The 21193-nt window shown below is 42.6% G+C and overlaps 4 protein-coding genes across 4 annotated transcripts; 3 read left to right on the top strand and 1 right to left on the bottom strand.

The window, feature by feature from the left end:
* The first annotated feature begins 4875 nt into the window (after positions 1–4875).
* On the top strand, positions 4876–7993 carry LOC131242640 (pentatricopeptide repeat-containing protein At3g26540). Its single transcript, XM_058241405.1, has one exon. The coding sequence runs from the start codon at positions 5045–5047 to the stop codon at positions 7199–7201; it is 2157 nt and encodes a 718-aa protein (XP_058097388.1). The 5' UTR covers positions 4876–5044; the 3' UTR covers positions 7202–7993.
* Positions 7994–9273: 1280 nt separating this feature from the next.
* Positions 9274–11958, top strand: LOC131242638 (putative pentatricopeptide repeat-containing protein At1g77010, mitochondrial). The gene has a single exon (XM_058241403.1). It carries the CDS (start codon positions 9631–9633, stop codon positions 11671–11673), a length of 2043 nt encoding a protein of 680 aa, XP_058097386.1. The 5' UTR covers positions 9274–9630; the 3' UTR covers positions 11674–11958.
* On the bottom strand, positions 11867–13855 carry LOC131242639 (pentatricopeptide repeat-containing protein At2g13600-like). Its single transcript, XM_058241404.1, has one exon. It carries the CDS (start codon positions 13708–13710, stop codon positions 11962–11964), a length of 1749 nt encoding a protein of 582 aa, XP_058097387.1. The 5' UTR covers positions 13711–13855; the 3' UTR covers positions 11867–11961.
* A 1421-nt stretch (positions 13856–15276) lies between these two features.
* Positions 15277–18106, top strand: LOC131242637 (pentatricopeptide repeat-containing protein At2g13600). The gene has a single exon (XM_058241402.1). It carries the CDS (start codon positions 15613–15615, stop codon positions 17740–17742), a length of 2130 nt encoding a protein of 709 aa, XP_058097385.1. The 5' UTR covers positions 15277–15612; the 3' UTR covers positions 17743–18106.
* Positions 18107–21193: the final 3087 nt, after the last annotated feature.

Genomic DNA, 21193 nt, shown 5'->3' with positions numbered 1-21193 from the left:
CGCTGGATTGCAAGGAAGTTCATTTAATTTTGAACGAAAGGTTACGGGACTTTCCTGCTACGTGCTAGGTGATTCGCCTGTTCATCTCGTCACGAAATCTAGTCCGCACTATACAACGAATTGATAGTCGATTCATAACCATCTTGTCACGTGCTTGGTTTATATCAAGACCACAAACAATCTATCACCTCACTGGTCATATCACCACGGAGTTCAATTCCGACCAGGCAACGAACAAATTGTCAAAGATCCACCCTCCATCAACTATCTCGCCACGAGGCCTAGTTCTGACCGAGCAACAAACAAATGATCATCTCGCACATCATGACCATCCTGTTATGAAGCTTAGTCCCGATTGGGCAATGAATGGATCATCGTCCTTTAAGCCGATCGTGAGTGCCATTATTGTAAAAATAATTCATATAAGAACATTTTCGGCTTATATCTTCTTTTTCTATTTTATTGTTAAACTTCAGTAGCGAATTATGTTAAAAGAAAATACCCTTAAGTCATAGACTCACTTCTATTGTCGCAAGGCAAAAAGAACTCATTCAGAAGGCTTAACCTCCTACACTTCCACAAATCGCATGAACGGAGTGCAATTTAGGCGGCCGAGAGGACTCTGGATCCTATGTTTAGTCTCCAATTTGTCTATCTCGGTGCAAGGGACACCAACAATTCAATCAACCCTTTAGTCAAGCATACCCTGGCATGCCCGCACATTATACTCACACATGAAAATCCAATCCAGGCCCTCATCCACGTGTGTGGCTTAGTTTGATTGAATTGAGTGCCAAAATAGTATTTCGCACGTCTGATGGGACGCGTGTGCAATCAGAAGTTCAATAATATGATTCAAAGATTTAAACTCAATAATGAGCCAAAAGATTGAGGAAGGTAAGTACAAAAGAACGTGCTTTAGAAGACAACAATCTCCTAGCACTTATAATCCATGAGTCTAGATCATCCTCTAGCAACAATTCACTAGAGATTACACATGCCTTAAACAACATATGCGCATTTCTAGATGAGTTTTTTGGTTTCCATGTAATGAATTTCAAAATTGTGGAGAGAGGTGATAGAGCGCATCGAAAGGTTGATGGAAAGAAGACTATTCATTGAAAATTAGCATAAGATGCAATTTCTCCAGCGAATCAGCTCTTTATTTCTCAAACTGATTAAGAAGCAATAATCAATGACCGACCATACAACTAATACGACCGGTATGACTCCCATAACTCATATCCTAGGGGGTAGTATTACATTAGCATCAATCAACTCAGGAGGCAACCTCTTGTACCTCTGGTGCCACAACTTTACTCTACAGGTGTTGAATAGCCTGGGGGCAACTTCTCATATTATTGGCCCCTTAAAAAAAGCCATAAATAGTGTCGCTGCCCAGATGAATAATGCTCGCGTAAATAGGGCACAAGTGAATAGTGTTAACCAGTGAATAGTGGCTAATAAATAGTGCGCGGGTGAATATTGTCGCCAACCAGATAAATAGTGAAAACGGTCATATGAATATTGCCTCCATGAATAGTGTTGGTTGGTGAATAGTTCCAGCATGAATAGTGAGCGAGTGAATAATGACTGATGAATAGTGGTTGCGTGAATTGTTCGTCGACTAGATGAATAGAGCCACTGGGTAGATGAATAGTAAAATTGAATAAATAAATAATACCTCAGTGAATAGTTTCGATTGTGAATAGTGGTCAATGAATAGTTTTCAATGTGAATGGTGCAAGGGTGAATAATGCCCACGTGAATAGTGCGTGGGTGAATAGTGTCGTCAGCCAGATAAATAGTTTACGGATGAATTATGGTTGATGGATAGTGACTGATGAATAGTGTTAGCCGTGAATAGTAGAAAAAGAGAAAAAAAAAGGCTCAAAAACTAGTATTCAACGTTTCTTCACATTCTCATAATACAAAGAGGTGTGGAAGCATTATTTATACTCATTTTTAGCACACATACTTGGGCCAATGAGATGCCGTCATATGTCGACACTATGTGTTAAATGATGTGTGAAATCCTACTTGCGGACCGATAGCATTGTTTACATGTAATGTGGCACACCCATATCAAATGGTATAGGAGATTCCACGTGGCAGCCTTGTCATATCTGGTGCAGATAATTTCAAAGAGAACTAAGAGACATGCATATGAAAGATCATTAATTGCTAGATTCCTATCAAAAGTATTATCTGCCAAAAGCTAGAGTTTCATTAAAGCAAGTATTTCTCTTGCCTCTCTCTCTTCAAGCATTAAATGCTAATATCCTATCAAAGAATATCTCTATCTGGCATTAAATGTTAGAGCCTTGCCAAAAGTAACTCCCTCGGATTGCAAATCCAAGTGACGTAGGACTCAAACGGCCAACTCATGGACCGGAGCGAGAGCCTCTCTTGTACATGTGGTTATACATGATAGGTTACCTGACGTGAAAGAAATAATGAGATTTGCACTGTCGAATGTCCAGATGTTTCACGATGCTAAAGACTATGCAAGGCCATCGCCTCTCAGAAGCATATAAAAGCAACAGTTGAAGAAGAGCTCCAGGCCTCACAATAATACAACCAAACAACTCTTATCTTATCTGTCCACCATGTACATTTATCATTTTCTTCTATTTTAGTTTAGTTTCAGCCCACTCGTTGTTTATAACATAGGACCATTAGTTTTTAGTTCTAAACATGTCTCCACCCTTTATCCATAGCATACCGCTGGATCACAAGAAAAATCGTTCAATTTCAAACAGAAAGCTGTAGGACTTTCCTGCTACGTGCTAGGTAATTCCGTCGACCATCTCGCCACGAAATCTAGTTCACAACAGACACCGAATGGATAGTCAATACACAGCCATCTTACCATGTGCTTGACTCCAACTAAGACCATGAACAAGTTGTCATTTTGACTGAGTAACGAAGAGATTGTCGAAGATCCGCCCTCCATTGACCGTTTTGGCAAGCGAATAAATCGCCGTTCCTCGAGCCAATCTTAAGTGCCATTATTGTAAAAGTCATTAATAGAAGAATATTTTTGTCTTATTTTTTCTCTATTTTATTATTTAACTTCGATAGTGAATTATACTGAAAGAAAATGTCTTTAAGTCGTAGACTCACGTATATTGTCACAAGTAAAAAAGAACTCATTCAGAAAGGCTTAGCCTTCTCCCTTGCACAAATTATTTAAATGAAGTGAAATTTAGGTGGCCGAGAGGCCTATAAATCCTATGTGCAGTCTCTAATTTGCCGCCGATCTCCGTGCATGAGACACTAACAATTCAATCACTTCTTGAGTCAAGCGTATTTTGGCACGCCCGCGTGTCCCCAGTTTGATTAACTTTACCCTAAAATCTACATAACATAGTGACTGGCAAACTGCCATATTGGCACGTGAACACTCATTTGGATGGGTGGCACTCTACTTGAATGTGGGCAAGTAAGCCTCATTCAAATGCTAACGTGAAACGTTAGGAGATCGTTTGGTTTACATCGTCCATTCGTCTATGTTTTAACCATCATTTTCAAGCCATCGATTGGACATAACGATCATTTGGTTAGCTATGGCCCATCCAACATGGATACCAGTCAAATCACCTTACACGTGCATATATGCCTCTTTGCAATTGCTAGGGGTGGCAATGGGCTGGGCTGTCCAGCCCTGATGGGCCAGGGATTGGCCTTAATGGCCTGAGGGTTAGTCTAGGGCTTGAAATCTACTCTTGCTATTCCGGTTGGGCTGGTCCTGGGTTAATGATGAATAGCATGGCCTGCCCATTCCGACTCATCCCATTTTCCCATTTTATGGTATAAATTACTTTGATATCATATTCTAATGTGTATTTTGCATATACTAATTTGAAGGACTTTGATACTCTGGTAGAGTGTAATGGATAACACGCAGGCAATCGGAGCGGGGCCTCCTTAACCCTTTAGGGCCTGGACTAGGATAGGGTTCTTGGATGGGCTGGGTCCACCTTGGTTCGGCCCATTGCCACCCCCTTAGCTATTTCTACTTCAAATGGAGCCAAAGGTAGCCCAGTTTCATGTAATTCTCTAATACGACCACTTAGGTGATATTGATGCCCCAACTCGTGACCACTCCATTGCACAAGGCCACCTATGAACCATTCATTCAAGTGGGCCCATCATGGATGGCCCAGGGTGCCAAAATTACACTGACTTGGCCATCCTCAACATCCGATCCATTTTCAACATCTCCCGGAGGTTTCCAGGTGCTGGACGGTTCTAGATCCACTCATGATAGTTCGTATATATATGTGTGTGTGTGTGGGGGAAAGGTACTATGCGCTCGACTTCACGAGTCCGTCCCATGAGGTAGAGCGGTGTGGGCCCCGCCGTGATGCGTTTCGAACATCTACCCCATCAGTCAGATGTACCATTCCATCGTGGCCCTAGGTCTCAAAAATCAAGTCAATCCGTGACTTTTGTGGGCCACACCACATACAGAAGTGGGAAGGAGCCGTGCACCATTAAAACATTCATAATCAGTTTTTGGGCCCACCGAGATGTTTTTTTCAAATCCAGACCATCCATTATGTGTGTCCCACTTGGATGAGGGTTCAGAACAAGTTTCAGAAGCATTAAAACTCATGTGGGCCCCATAAAGTGCTTTTATATATTTTAACGGTGTCTTCACATGATTTTAGATGGTATGGCCCACCTGAGTTCCGTATATGGCTGATTTTTGGGATATCCCATAATTTAGAGGGGACACATCAAATTCACGGTGTTGATGATCGACATGCATCACGGTGGGGCCCACACAGCTCGACCTCAGGGGAGCTTATCGTGAGGTCGAGCGCATCGTACCTTTTCCCCATATAGATATATAGAGAGAGAGAGAGAGAGAGAGAGAGAGAGAGAGAGAGCATCAGTTCACCTAGTAGACCAACAGTTTGAGGGGCCGTCTGTGGTGGGTCCTACGTAGATTGCATTAGGTGAAAGGATTTTAACAGCCCAAGGCAAATGAGAGATTGTGGCGGGAAAATCCCGTCGTCTTTCAATCTTCTCTTACATGGGTGTCAGTTCCAACTCTGTCCTCAACCGTCTCCTTCAAAACACCAACCGCCATCACAAGAGTAGGCCCCACGACAAGCCTAAAGGCCCACCCAACACCACCCTATCTTCAACCGCCCATATCCTCTCCCTCCTCGATTCTGGCCACCTCAAGAAAGCTGTCTCCCTCCTCTTCTCTACTCCCACTCCTTTCCCTCTCTCCATCTACGCCCACCTCCTCCGCGTCTGTTCCTCCAAACGCGCCCTTGTCGAGGTCCGCAAGATCGAATCCCATCTCATCACGTCCTACCCCTCGCCCCCCACCTTTTTACTCAATCGTGCGGTTGAGGTGTATGCCAAATGCGGTAATCTTCGTGATGCCCGGGAGCTGTTCGATGAAATGCCCAAACGGGATGGTGGCACGTGGAATGCGATGATAACTGGGTATGCACAAGCGGGACGCGCTGAAGAGGCTTTGATGCTGTTTTCTGGCATGGGTGCGTCGGGGCTGGTCCCTAATGAGATTACGTTTGCTAGTGTTCTGGGCTCCTGTGCTGCTCTTTTTGCTCTCTTTCTTGCCAAGCAAATTCATGGCCTTGTGATTAAGTTTGGGTTTTGTTGGAATGTGATTCTGGGGAGCTCACTTGTGGATATTTATGGAAAATGCCGGGTAATTGACGATGCGCGGAGGGCATTCCATGAGATCCCCACTCCGAATGCTGTTTCTTGGAATGTGATTGTTAGACGATATCTTGAGATGGGAGAAGAAAAGGAGGCGGTGGTTATGTTCTTTAAGATGATAAGGGAAAATGCTAGGCCGTTGAATTTTACTTTCTCTAACGTTCTTATTGCTTGTTCGAGCATTTCTGCGCTCGAGGAGGGTCGTCAGATTCATGGGATTGCAGTTAAGACTGCATTTGAGGAGGATAATGTTGTTACAACCTCACTTATTGATATGTATGCAAAATGCAGTGCTTTGGAGGATGCACACCGTCTTTTTGATCGACCTAGGTCGAGGAATGTGGTTTCTTGGACTTCAATTGTGTCAGGTTATGCCATGTGTGGGAGAATCAGTGACGCAAGGATGCTTTTCGACAAGATGCCTGAGCGCAATGTGATTTCATGGAATGCAATGCTGGCAGGGTACACACGGTTCTTTTATTGGGATGAGGCCTTGGATTTCATCTTTTGGATGCGCCACGTCACCAGCGATATTGATCATGTGACTCTAGGATTGATTCTTAATGTATGTGCAGGGCTCTCGGATCTCAGATTTGGTAAACAGGTTCATGGGTTTGTTTATAGACACGGTTTCTGCTCGAATCTTTTCACCAGCAATGCACTTCTTAACATGTATGGGAAATGCGGAAGCTTAAGAAGTGCTCGCCTTTGGTTCCTTGAGATGGGGCGTTGGCGAGACAAGATTTCATGGAATGCTTTGATCACTGGCTATGCTCGTCATGGACAGAGTGAGGAAGCATTGCGGATCTTCAGCGAGATGCAATGGGAGACAACTCCAAGCAAGTTCACATTCAGTACCATTTTTGCAGCTTGTGCGAACATCTTTACGCTCGATCACGGAAAGGAAATCCATGGATACATGATCAGACATGGTTTCGAGATGGATATTGTCATTAAAGGGGCATTAGTTGACATGTACTCAAAATGCCGCTGTCTAGAGTATGCTGTCACGGTGTTCAGAGAGGAAGGCCCACGGGATCTTATCCTATGGAATTCAATGATTTTGGGCTGTGCCTACAACGGAAGGGGCAGCGATGCTCTTGAACTATTTGAGTCAATGCAGAAGGAAGGGATCGAAGTAGACAATGTCACTTTTATTGGTGTTTTGCTTGCTTGTATTGGTGAGGGATTTGTCGACTTGGGACGGCAGTATTTCAATTCAATGAGTGACAAGTACTGTACTATACCTCGAGTGGAGCATTATGAGTGCATGATTGAACTCTTGGGTAAACATGGTATCATGGATGAGCTTGAGGATTTTGTTCGTAGAATGCCATTTGAGCCGACTGTCCCAATGTGGACAAGGGTATTTGACTGTTGCAGAGAACATGGGAACTCAAGGTTGGGGGAATTGGCTTCACAACGCCTTAGTGACTTAAACCCTTCAAATCCAGTTTGCTTTGAGATCCTTTCTGAAACCAACTTGGACACATGAACAATGCCAATAGAAATGAAGGGTTTCATCTTGATGGATGATGTTACAGTGGAGGGAGATGGGACCCCAAAGGCTTTGAGTATGCAAGACTGAGAAAAGCTACTGTTGGAAGGGAGGAGATTTGAGTTTGGCATTCCTTTTTAAGTCACTGTGGGCTGATATTTTCGCTCTTCTTTCAAGAATGTGAAAACTCAAGCTGGATGTCCGATGGTGCGATCTCAGGCACCAGCAGATTAATGCTGCAGAGCGAGAGATATCCACATCCAACGAAACTCTTCATGGATTATACTTGGGAAAAGCATTGGTCCAGGAATGGGAAGTTAGATTGGATATTCAAATCCTTGAAACAAGAACTGTCATTTTAAAGAGATGATTAGTTCTCAGCCGGATGTCATGCAACTTGTCATGTGTGTGATCGACAAAGAATTTTGATGTTTTATCACGAAGATACACATCTCAGAAAGGATAAATCAAGCAAAGGCCATTGGTAGAGTGCATAGTTTTCATAAGATATGGCACTCATTTCAGGTCAGTTAGCCTTAAACCATAATGGAAGCCACCAAGAGGTGTGGGTTTCCATCCCGGAAATACATTTCACCAGTGAGTCATACATGATGGTGTAGCTTGCTCTGGAACTGATTTTGTTAATGATTAGCCAGCTGTGGTTAAAGAAGTGACTAAATGATACCGAATGGTTGAATGCATTTTGCTGGACTGACTTCAAAGGATTTGGGAAGTTCACCAACTGTAAGGATAAAGCTAATCCAATTCCCTTTGTTCTATATCCTCAAATCATTGTCATTTACTAGCATTCATGTACTCACATCATATTTAAGGGCATGTTTAAATGCACTATTGAATTGAACTGCTATTATTGGTCTAAGAAAGTGGAAGTAACCCAATTGCAATTGTGTTAATTTGAGTTGGATGTGAAAGAAATAGAACCACACTTTAGGGGCTAGGTCATCACTATGAATACTGGCAAAAATCATTTGACTTAACACCTGCTATTAAAAACTTCTTGGGAACCACAAATGTTACAAGTAAGCTGATATTTGTTGTTACCCTTCATCCAGGTCCACGTGGATTTATCAATAAGTTGGATGGCAAATAAACATTACAATAGGCTTTAAGAAGTTTTTAACGATGGGATGGGGTTCAATTATCAACTCTTTCTTACGATGTAGTTTACCATAAATTTGGATCTATTTCATTTTTTGTCTCAGCCTTAAAATGAGCTGAAAAAAGGAATGGATGACGTGAATATAAAACAAATACATCACAGTAGGCCTTACAGTACGGAACCAGCGAATACATGTCCCAAAAGGGATGGACGGCATCATGTTAGGTAAAATGCCATGGACAAAAATAATGTTGTTCCGTTGATAAGCAAGTCAAAACTTGCATGTGACAAATAGTCGGTTTGAAAAATAGAAGTGTGATGGTCCAAATTCAACCTGCATGAGTGGCTCAGTTGATGAGTGTACTACCATGATTTTGGTACGTGACCACGGTCTCTTGCCTGATGAATGGCCTGGATCTCTGACACGTGTCTAGTCTGCCTGCCAGTCTCCTCATGAGGTAGCCCTCATTGAATCACGACCCTTCATTTATCTATGACCTCTTATGTTAAAATTTTCGGACCTGTTTTTTAGCCGGTTTGATTGAGGCTGGATGATGGTGGGAGCGGATTAGGTGTTACCCAGGTAACATCAACGTCTTAGTGGGTGTTACCCCTTCCGTGGGGGCCCACATTGATGATATTTTATATATCTATGCTGTCCATCCGTTTCTAGAACCTATTTTAGTTCGGGTCAGTGGAAATTGTGCACATCCAACTCTCAGATGGACCACACCACAGGAAACAATGGTGATTGAGTGCCTCACCATTAAAAATTCCAAAGAGCTAGTAGTAAGGTTTTCGTAATGTTTATTTGCAATCCAAACTGTTGATAATGTCAAGAAGATCTGGATGAAGGGAAATTAGAAAGATCAGATTGCTCCAAAACTTTCCTGCCCACAAATTTTTTTTAATGGTTATTCGTCACTGTTTCTATTGGTATGGTCCAACTGAGGCTTGGATCTTCTTATAATTTCGGTTTACGTCCTAAAATGAGATTTAAAAACAGATGGACGGTGTGGATATACAGAAAATACATCAACGTTGGCCCCACACGGTTAGGTTAACACCCACTAAGTTGTTAGCCGGGTAACTGCTAATCCGCTCCCGATAAGGTTTGGATTTTCCGCCGGGAATTTTAAACTTTAAAAAAAAGGATAGCCGTTAGATTAAAACGAAAGGTTGCCCTCTGCACTTGCTTTGCTTTTTTCATCGGTACAGAAACCCCAAAACCATTCTCAAAATGAACTCAGATGTATTCATTGGCAAATCATCTGCAGACCTCTGAAATGAACCATCTTTTTCTGTCATGGCCCTGGACTTCCATTCCTGTGCTAGCCTGCTGCGATCGTGCAGGACCCACTGTTCGATCCTGCAAGGGAAACAGATCCACGTCATCCTTTTCAAAACAGGCCTTGATTCGGTTCTCTTCTTTGGGAACTGCCTTCTCCAAATGTATACAAGATGCGGTGATATGAGTAATGTGCGGCGCTTGTTTGACGAAATGTCCCAGAGAAACAAATTCACATGGAATGCATTGCTTGAAGCCTATTTGAAGGCAGGGGATTACAAAGGCTCAATCGAGCTGTTCAATTCTATGCCCCACAAGAACGTTTTCTCATGGAATGCTGTCATCTCTGGATTTGCAAAATGCGGGAATCTGGAGACTGCCAGACAGTTATTTAATGACATGCCTATGAGAAATGCAACTGCTTGGAATTCCATGATCCATGGTTATGTTCGTCATGGGCGGCCTCAAGAAGCTTTATGGTTGTTTAAGAGTTTGAAATTGGATTCCGTTGAATCATCGCAGATTGATAATTTCATATTGGCAACGGCCATTGGTGCCTGTGCCAATTTGGAAGCTCTTGATTGTGGCAAGCAAATCCACACTCACATAGTTGTTAGCAAAGTGGAATTCGATTCAGTTTTGGGCAGCTCCCTTGTCAACATGTATGGAAAATGCAAGGATTTAGATAGTGCTAGTCATGTTTTGAATTTGATGAAAGAACCCGATGAGTTTTCTTTGTCGGCACTGATCTCAGGCTATGCAAATTGTGGTAGATTGATTGATGCACTTAGTGTCTTCCATAGAAGAAACAATCCAAGTGCTGTTTTATGGAATTCCATGATCGCTGGTTATGTTGCTAATAATGACAGTGAAGAAGCATTGCAGCTTTTCAATATGATGAGGTTGGACGGAATTCAGGCAGATTCATCAACCTTTGCCAGTGTTTTAAGTGCATGTGCAATCTTGTGTGCGCTTGAAGATGGCAAGAAAATACATGCTTATGCTTGCAAAGTTGGGATTGCTAATGATATGATTGTCGCAAGCACTCTTGTTGACATGTACTCCAAGTGTGGGAGTTCAGATGATGCTTGTAATTTTTTCAGTGAGCTTGAAGAATATGACACTATTTTGCTCAATTCCATGATATCTGTGTATTCTAATTGTGGGAGAATCCAGGATGCAAGATGGGTCTTCAATATGATGCCGCAAAGAAGCTTGATTTCATGGAATTCGATGATTGTCGGTTATAGTCATAACAATTGTGCCATTGAAGCACTTGATCTCTTCCGTGAAATGCATAGGCTGAATTTGAGGATGGACAAGGTTGGTCTGGCCAGTGTAATCAGCACTTCTGCTAGCATCTGTTCTCTCGGACTTGGAGAACAGATCTTTGCTCATGCTACCATCATCGGCCTTGAGTCTGATCAGATTATCTCTACTTCACTTGTCAATCTGTATTGTAAATGTGGTAATGTCGAAGATGGGCGAAGAGTGTTTGATGAGATGAGAAAATTCAATGAAGTTCCATGGAATTCAATGTTAATGGGTTATGCTACAAATGGATACGGGAAAGAAGCGCTGAAACTATTTGAAGACATGAGAAATGCAGGGGTGAGACCAAACGACATCACTTTTGTGGGGGTCTTATCAGGTTGCAGCCACTCTGGACTGGTGGAGGAAGGATTGAGATGGTTTCATGCAATGAAGAACAATTACCATATCGACCCAATGGTTGAACATTACTCATGCATGATTGATCTATTTGCTCGCGCAGGTTGCCTTGAGGAAGCAATGGACTTCATTGACAAAATGCCGTTCAAAGCTGATGTAAGCATGTGGTCATCGGTGCTGAGAGGATGCAAGGCTTGTGGAAATGAGTCACTCGGAAGAAAGGCTGCAGAGCAGCTTATCAAGCTTGATCCTGAGAACTCGGGTGCTTATGTGCAGCTATCTAACATATATGCTGCTAGAGGGGAGTGGGAGAGATCAGCGCTAGTTAGAAATATGATGCTAGAAAGGAGAGTCAGAAAGAAACCCGGTTGCAGTTGGGTCGATGATTGAACAAGAAAAATCATTATGAACTCATGGCAACTCTCATCGGGAGGCTTGTGTCCATGCTTCTCCGTGATTAAGGTGAAGCAAGACATGCTTGGAAGCTGAAATGCTTGAACCATCCCCCAAGTTACTATGGAGAATTGACATCAACCATTAGATTTACAGCGAGTTCAATTCCATTACTAGTTAATATCAATAGACACAGCAAAATTTTTCTTTCCAATTTAATGTAAGGTAGAAAAGAATACAAACAATCTCAGCTAAAGATAGCACGACGTTTCGCTTCCCGCATGTTTACTCCAATGAAAACATTCCATCCTCTTCACCTGGTGTAAAAGACCAACTGTTGTCAGGAAGATATCCTGCTTCCTTCATTCGATCAACCAGTTTCGCTAACATTTCATATATCTCTTCTGTCTGATCGTGTGACCTGTCATCAGCTACAAACTGATGCCTTGCATTCCTCACCTCAATCCAACTATAACCAGGATCTTTCTTTAGTCCTCTCTCCTTCATGAGGCTCCTCACTAGACGAGCATTGTCCCATCTGCCTGCAGCAGCGTAAATGTTTGACAACATGACATATCTTGCAGCATTCTCAGGCTCCAGATTAAAGAGTGATTCAGCTGCCATTCTTGCAAGATCCAAGTTTCCATGCACACGACAGGCACCCAAGAGAGCACCCCACATTCCGACACTATCTGACCCATAAGGTGCACTCTTTATCAACTCCATTGCTTCTTCAAGTTGATTACTTCGCCCAAAAGTGTCAATTAGGATAGCGTAATGCTCTGATCTTGGACGTACATCGTACTTCCTCTGCATTGAGTCCAAGAACTGACGTCCCTCCGATACTAGACCTGCATGACTGCAAGCAGATAGCACCCCAAGAAATGTGACGTGGTTTGGCACAATGCCTGCTTCAATCATTCTCTCAAAAGTGAAGAGTGATTGTTTCCCATACCCATTCTGAGCAAACCCAGTAACTATTGAGTTCCAGGATACAACATCTCTTTCAGGCATCCTCTCAAACAATGCCACAGCTGAATTCATGTCCCCGCATTTTGTGTACATGTCAATCAAAGCATTATAGATAAAGACATTCAAGAATTCAACTCCCATGCGACTCCGCATGATGTGTCCGTGGACTTGTTTTCCACGTTCGATGAGTGCAAGGCTCGCGCAGGCATTTAGCACACTAACAAATGTGAAAGTGCTTGGTGAAATTCCCTCTTCCCGCATTCGTTCAAAGGCAGCTAAAGCCTTAACGCCCTGCCCATTTTGTGCATGCCCAGCAATCAATGCTGTCCACGAAACAGAATTCCGGACAGGCATTGAATAAAAAACACAACAAGCTTCTTCCAACCTGCATACTCGCGCATAAGAAACAACCATTGAGGTCCACGACACGACATCCCTCTCTGGCATTTGGTCGAAAAGCCAGCGGGAAGAATCCACATCACTGCACTTCCCATACGCGTCAACTAGGGCATTATACATGATGAGGTTCAGCTCCAAGCTGACAACAATCACGACGGCATGGACCTGACGGAGCAATTCCGCCGCTGCAAGGCTGGCACAAGCATTTGCCACATTGACGAGCGTGAACTTGTCAATGAGAGGGCGGCCCCAATGCTTCTGCATCGCACGGAAGACATCTATGGCTTCTTCGTGCCGCCCATGATGGGTTAATCCTGAAATCATGGAATTATAGCTAACGATATTTGGTTGGTGCATTTCGTCGAACAGCTTGTGTGCGTTTCCGAACAGGCCAGCTTTACAGTACGCTGAGATGATGGTGTTATAGGAATGGGTGTTTTTGGTGGGAAGGTCGCAGAAAGCGATTTGGGCGCTTTCCAAGGAATCGCTGCATTTGGCGTACATGTCGATGAGTCGGTTGGAGAGGAAGACATTGAGATTGAGAGCGGTTTTGATGAGGTGCGAGTGCAGGAGCTTTCCATGGCCGAGATGTTTTGTTGTTATGCATTTCTCAATTAACGATGCGTAGTGATGTACGGAATCGAGTGTTCTAGTGTGATTCATTAGATCGGGTTGGAGTCATCTAATTCGTGCGTTTCTGGGCCGTGGCCCAGCCATCTTGGAACCCACCATATGACTGGTCCGGATCACCACAGATATTGGTAGTTCTACATCATCTATGATAGGCGAGCATCTACATGCCAACGGACACTCTCAGGAGAGTTTTGGGGGGAAGCGGATTGCGTACTGAGTAAATTCTGTGGGGTCCACCGTTATTTATGTATTTTATCCACTCCATCCATCCATTTTACCCCATAATTTTAGGGCTTTAGCATAAAAATGAAGTATATATAAACCTCAAGTGGACCACGCCACAGGAAACAGTGTGAATTGAACATCTACCATTGAAAATTTCTCGGGAGCCATTGAAGTATTGGATCAAGCTTGTGTTTGTTTTTTTCCCTTCATCCATGTCTGTGTGATCGTATGAACAGGTTTGATGAGAAATAAACATCACTGTGGGTCCTAATAAGGTTTCAACGGTGAAAATCATTATTCCAACTATTTCCTATGGTATGGTCCACTTGATTTTTGGGTACGATTAAATTTTGGGATCAACGGTTAAAATAAGATGGAAAAACCGATGGACGGCGTGGATAGACCACATACATTCACGGTGGGCCCAAAAGAGTTTACTTAGTACGATAATGGGGTACTGAGTAACTCAGTACGCAATCCGATTTCGAGTTTTTTTGGGCCTTCTAGAGCCTTTTTGTGGGCCACACGGATCCGTAAGAATTGGAAGAACTCGGGTCCCTTTGATGTGTTGAAATAAGGACCTCTATTCTAGATGAACGCACTAGTTTCATCACGTAGTGGGGCCTACCCTTACATATATTTACGTTTTCTACCTTTACATGCAACTTTTTTGAATGTCTATTTCTTCATGCATATGATGGCCCACTTCATCAACGGATGGATTATAAACATTCACGTGATTAATTTTCAGGTCAGAACCTGGCCAACTAATTTTTGGGCGCGGCTTCAGTGGATTCCCGGATTCCCGAATCCTGATGTGTGTTATTATATCCACGCTGCTCATCCGTATCGAAAGCTCAATATCTTAAAAATGAAGCATATCCAGATCTCAGATTGACTTTAGTACTGGAAACTGCGGTAATTGACCATTAAAAGCTTCCTGTGGGCTAAGCTATAAAAGCTTTGGATCAAGATGATATTTGTCTGGTCTCTTCATCTACGTCTTTGTGACCTTATCAACCGGTTGGATGGTAAATAAACATGCCATTGGAATCCATGAAGCTCTTAATGGTGAGAATTCAATCACTACTGTTTTCTATGGTGTGGTCCATCGAAGACTTGGGTTTGATTAATTTTTGGGATCGTGCACTAAAATGAGCTTTCAAAATGGTTGGACGGTGTGGATTCAAGGCACGGATCCCACCCACCTCGGTAGATCCGGGGATCCACCGAAGCCGCGCCCCCTTGTGACCTCCTGCGTAAGGTGGGACTTCAACGTGGAATATCTGATAACAAAATCATATGACCGTTCTCTCATTGGCACGCTGCTCCTATAAAGAAAACAATGGATGGTTTAAGAAAAAAATTCAATTGTCTGAATCAAACATAAGCACCTGGCCCTCCCGTTGAGTGGACCAGCCCGAGTTTTCGTCTGGGTAGTGAGGTCCACCTTATGCACGGATTAGATGCCTACACGTGCCGCGTGTATGGTGGGTGCGTGTGGCGCCAGCAAACCGCTCAATTTGAAAAGGAAGGAATCTCCCGTCTTGCAATTTGAAATAACTGCGCTGACGGCTAGTTAAAAGAAAAGCTGCATACAGCAACGCTCCTTCCATGTCGAAGATTCAGCTCTTCTATTCATTTTTTATGAGATGTTTGGTTACAAATGCATGCCCATGAGATTTCCTTTCACGTTGGGATTATGGGATGGCAAGCTATGGATCCGTTAAACGCCTCATCACCAGCGACCTTTCACTCCCCAATTCATCGATTTTCGCAAAGCTCTTGCAATCGTGCATCGAATCGAAATCACTACATGACGGGCGCCGGGTACACGCCCGCCTCATCAAGACCCGATTCTCTTCTGAGATCTTTATCCAGAACCGTCTCATCGATGCTTATGCAAAGTGTGGGTGCTTCGAGGATGCCCACACTTTGTTTGATAGAATGCATCAAAGAAATACATTCACTTGGAATGCAATGATAAGTGCGCTTACAAGATTGTGTTTTCTCGAAGAAGCGGTCTCTCTGTTCCGGGAGATGCCATGCCCTGACCAGTGCTCATGGAACTCAATGGTGTCTGGCTTTGCCCAGCACGATCATTTCGAAGAAGCGCTTGGTTTCTTTAAAAGAATGCATGGAGAGGATTTCGTACTCAACATGTACGCACTCTCTAGTGCTCTTAGCGCCTGTGCAGGGTTAATCGATATAAAAACAGGCACCCAAATCCATGCTTTGATTTCGAAATCACCATTTTCATCCGATGTTTATATGGGAAGCGCACTTATTGATATGTACTCCAAATGTGGGTATCCATTCAATGCACAGAGAATCTTTGATGGGATGCCTAATCGAAATGTAGTCTCGTGGAACAGCTTGATTACATGTTATGAGCAGAACGGCCCCACAAATGAAGCTTTAGAGCTGTTTGTGAGGATGATGGAATGCGGAGCTGAGCCAGATGAGGTCACACTTGCCAGTGTGCTTAGTGCATGCGCAGGTTTATCAGCAATTGAAGAAGGATTGCAAATTCATGCACGAGCTATCAAATCTGACAAATTCAGGGATGACCTGGTATTATGCAATGCCTTTGTTGACATGTACGCGAAGTGCGGTAGGATTAAAGAAGCGAGGCGTATTTTTGATGGGATGCTGATTAGAAATGTTGTCACGGAGACATCCATGGTTAGTGGTTATGCAAAAGCCGCTAGTGTGAAAGCTGCCCACTCAATGTTTACAGGGATGACAGAGAGGAATGTTATATCTTGGAACGCGCTTATTGCAGGTTATGCACAGAACGGAGAGAATGAAGAGGCACTAGAACTGTTCCGCCTACTGAAGAGAGAATGTGTTTGGCCAACACACTACAGTTTCGGTAATGTTCTTAGTGCATGTGCCAACCTTGCTGATCTACAGCTAGGCAGGCAGGTACATGCACATGTTTTAAAACATGGGTTCCGATTTGAGTCCGGCCCAGAGTCTGATATCTTTGTGGGGAACTCTCTGGTGGACATGTATGCAAAATGCGGATCCATTGAAGATGGATGTCGAGTGTTTGACAGAATGGTTGACAGGGATAAAGTCTCATGGAATGCTATGATTGTGGGTTATGCGCAGAATGGGAATGCCAATGAAGCTCTCACACTTTTTAGGCAGATGATAATGTCTGCAGAGAAACCAGATCATGTTACAATGATTGGAGTTCTGAGTGCTTGCAGTCATGCAGGGCTGGTCAAGGAGGGCAGTAGATATTTTCTCTCCATGACTGAAGAATATGGTTTGGTACCATCAAAAGACCATTATACATGTATGGTTGATCTTCTCGGACGTGCAGGTCACCTTGACGAAGTGGAGAAATTCATAGACAGCATGCCAATACAACCAGATTCTGTCCTTTGGGGATCCTTGCTTGCAGCTTGTAAAGTTCATGGTCATCTCAAAATGGGGAAGAGGGTGGCAGAGAAACTCTTGGAGCTGGATCCTAACAACTCAGGTCCATACGTTCTTCTCTCCAACATGTACGCAGAGCTGGGAAGATGGGGGGAGGCTGCGAGAGTGCGGAAGCTGATGAGACAGAGAGGAGTTGTTAAGCAGCCCGGGTGCAGTTGGATTGAGATAAAGAGCCGGGTGCATGTGTTCATGGTGAAAGATAAAAGCCATCCTCAAAGGAAGGAGATTTATCGACTCTTAAAAATGCTCACAATGCAGATGAAGAGAGCTGGATACATTCCAGAGGCCAGACCTGTTTCTTTGGTCGTTAACTCAGAGATGGAGCTCAAGAAATTGGCTATAGTCTCGGAGTGCAGAAGTGACATGTTAGCAGTTATTGCAGGATGATAAGTTCTGACTATGGAAGGAAATAAGAAAATTTGGATAAACCTCACAGTGTCTCAAAGTAAAATGTTCACAGTTGGATGACTCATTAAGAACATTTTCATAATGGTAACACTTAATCTTTGCATTTCCTCTAAAATAAATTGGACCAGCTCGATTACATCCATGTATCCGTACGTTCATGTTGATGTCTGTTAGACACTTCAATTTTAAGTATAAATGGTTGTCATGTTTGGTTGACAGCTACAGATCTGCTCCTTTGAGACGTTTGAAGAGCAAAAGAAATTGTATACAACGTAATTCTCAAAGCTAAAATTCTGGGAGCTGTTGTGGGATGAAAGGTTCTAGTGCTGTTTCATGGATGAAATTTCATGCGCAATGTGATCAAACTTAGACAAGCATTGATTCCATGTGGCATAATAAAAAATAGACAGCAGTGGCAAAGAAAATCCTAAACTCTTGGCCACTAATAGCATTGGGATCATAAGCTCCCATTCATGTGATTTATGTGCAGAGGAAGTGGTTCACCGTCTTTTGATCCACTACAGCAAGGAAAATTTGGGCACCTAAAGCCTTTTAAAGGTTTCTGGGGATTTCCAAGGGAAGCTTGGTGATATCATTAAGTCTTGGGAAGGAGGCCCATTTAAAGACTGGGGAAGAGTTCTTTGGCATATGCTCCCATTCCTTTACATTTGGAGATGTGGAAAGAAAGGAGAAACTGCATATTTAGTAGTGGAGGAGCTCTATTGTCTAAGGTGTCTGAAATAGTTGAAAGTGGCATCATCAAACAGGCCCTCCAGAGTCATAAACTTCAGAGGATTTCTGCTCTTGGATCCATTTCTGGAGTGGAGGCAGTGGCGAATAGTGAATGGGGACTAATTACATCTTGCCTCGGTGGAATTTGATGGTTCCTCCCTTGGTAACCTTGGCCCTATTGGAATTGGCGGTTTACAGAGAAACAGGTCTGATTAGTTGTGAGAGAGCTTGTGCATCTTTTCTAAGGATTTCTCTGGCTTGTTAGCTATGGAAGGCGACTCTATGAATGTTATTAGTTGGACAGGTCCCGTGAATGCAGAGCCTTGTAATATCTCTTTCATTTTCAATCCGATGAGCTGCCTCTCCTTGAGGCTAAACATGGCCCATTTCGTAGATAATTATTGTCTTTTGGTCTTATCTTTGCTTGTTGCCTGTTTGGATTAGTGGAAATAAAAAGTAATTGAGGAAAGGAAATCAATTTCATCATATGTAACGGTTTCTCTCGTTTGTGAAATATAAGCTGATTGAGAAAATCTATTTCCTTTTCCTCGGATTTCCTCAGAAAAGGGCCATTTCCTTTTCTTCTCTTAGACCTAAAGTAAAGGAAACCTTTTCCTTTTCCACAGTTTTCCTCCCGTTTTTCCTTTCTCAGCTAATTTTTTATCTCCACTAATCCAAAGGGAGTTCATACTTCCCACTTAATTATCCCTTATTGATCTTTTTAATTTTATTCATCTAAGATGATCTTTGTTCCCCTCAGTCCATCACCTCAATTTTAAGTGTAAATGCCATGGCCCAAGACATACCTTTGCCATGCTCTTGGGTGCCTCCAAATCAATCAGTTGTCTTCTCATGTAAGAAGTTCAGACTGGCAGACGTTGATGCCGAATGATTACCATTACAAAATTAATAAAATTCCCTTTTGATATTTTCATGCAGTTTTAGGGTGCGTTCGGTTGCACTTTGTGAAACCAAATGCTCCCTTAATACTCTGAATGCCATTTGTCCATGTTTTGTTTCTAGCATTGGGGTCACAGTTGGCTACAAAATTACTATCCTGTAAGTCATTCCTTTGTTTTATTTTATTTGTTTATTGTTTTGTTGACCGTCAGATTGAATATATAAATAGCCATTGCCCTTTGTTGTCTTTTGATCATTGCATTCAGTTGCCATTTATACAGAACAAACAATGTATACATTTATGAAGGGGAAGAAAAAAAAATCCTTCAAAAAAAATGATGGGGAGAAAAAGGAAGGTACCATCCACTCATTGTTGGAACATTGGGGAACCGGACTTTGCTTGCTCTGCCCAAACTTTCAATGCAGACAAGTTAATCAATCCGCTCATGTAAGTTTTATAGATTATGACTCACCATCCCCTTGATCCAGGCCTTTGCATAAGCCATATATCATCACAAAATAGGGAAAATATCAAAGAAAAAGACTTTTGTTCTAACCATTCATCTATCCCAATGTGGATGTTGAACTCCAATGCATTGATGGAAGAATGAAAACCTGGAATTCATTCCAAACCATCAAAATCGAGCAAAAAAATCAGCTTAAATGATCAAGTCTTTTTTTTCTTTTTCTTTTTTTCTTTTTCTTTTTTTAACTTATTGATTCATAGATGCATGTTTAAGCAAGATATATGCATTCAATTTGTTGAATTCTTCAAATCTATCCAGTAGTCCCTGCATCATGTTTCCATCCAAAATACAAACAATGCATTAGAATCCTACTCACAAATGGCTACTTCTGATGGGATTTTGATTCCCAAGAGATGGCCTCATTTCCCTGGCTTCTATCAAGGATCTTGATTGCCATCTCTAAAACCTTGGAGCATTGAAACAATGAGCATACAACTCATGCCTATCAGCTTCTGATCATGCACATTCATGTTCATGTTCAATCAAGCGCATGAATGAACAGCAAATACTTTCATGCATTTGATCCCTCACGTGCATCACACTCACATTACCGTGTTGCGCACGCACTCTCACACTACTATGATTGGTGAATCAGGACCCTATCAAGGCTCCTCATGTGGGTTGGATTCTCATAGCCCGGTCGCGGATGTTAGCGTGGCACGTGTGGCATCTGGATCATTCATCAGTTGGTTCACACCATATATTCGCTGTTGCCTAAAAATTAGACCGTTCTGATAGCTAGCAGTGTGCATTCTTAAATTGAATGTCGTCGTCAATAATTTCTTTTCTGCCATTTTCTCCATACAAACAACCCGACCATGTCGACACAAACAACGGAGCCTGCCGGATGAGCAGCCCAATTCTCATACAAACATCAAAAATAGCTACTGATATGTCTATGGTGCTTTGGGACTGTTTATTCATTGAACAAGATAAAGATGCCCAAACTCGCACATGCTATTGGAAAGCTGCGAACTGCATGGTTTTGCTGAAAATGAAGAAAGGGATAAGAGCTATTAGTTCACAAACCTATAGGAAGCTAGAAAGAAAGAGTCCCGTTACAATAACAACAATGTAAATAAAGAGAGAGTGGTCACAAGCAGCAATTGGGACCAAATTCACTTGCTCATGGTTTTCTATGCTTTCTAGGTGACTACAGATTCTCGTGAACTGTATCTGCTGCAGCGACAGAAAATCATGCAAAAACCGTAATTCAAAAATGGGAAAGATCACATGCATTTGAATGTATGTGAATAACCATACAGTCGAGT

The sequence above is a fragment of the Magnolia sinica genome, chromosome 4 (genome assembly GCF_029962835.1).
Source record: "Magnolia sinica isolate HGM2019 chromosome 4, MsV1, whole genome shotgun sequence".
NCBI lineage: Eukaryota > Viridiplantae > Streptophyta > Magnoliopsida > Magnoliales > Magnoliaceae > Magnolia > Magnolia sinica.
Note: the sequence above shows the minus strand (reverse complement) of the source record. Positions and strands in the feature narration are given on the sequence as shown.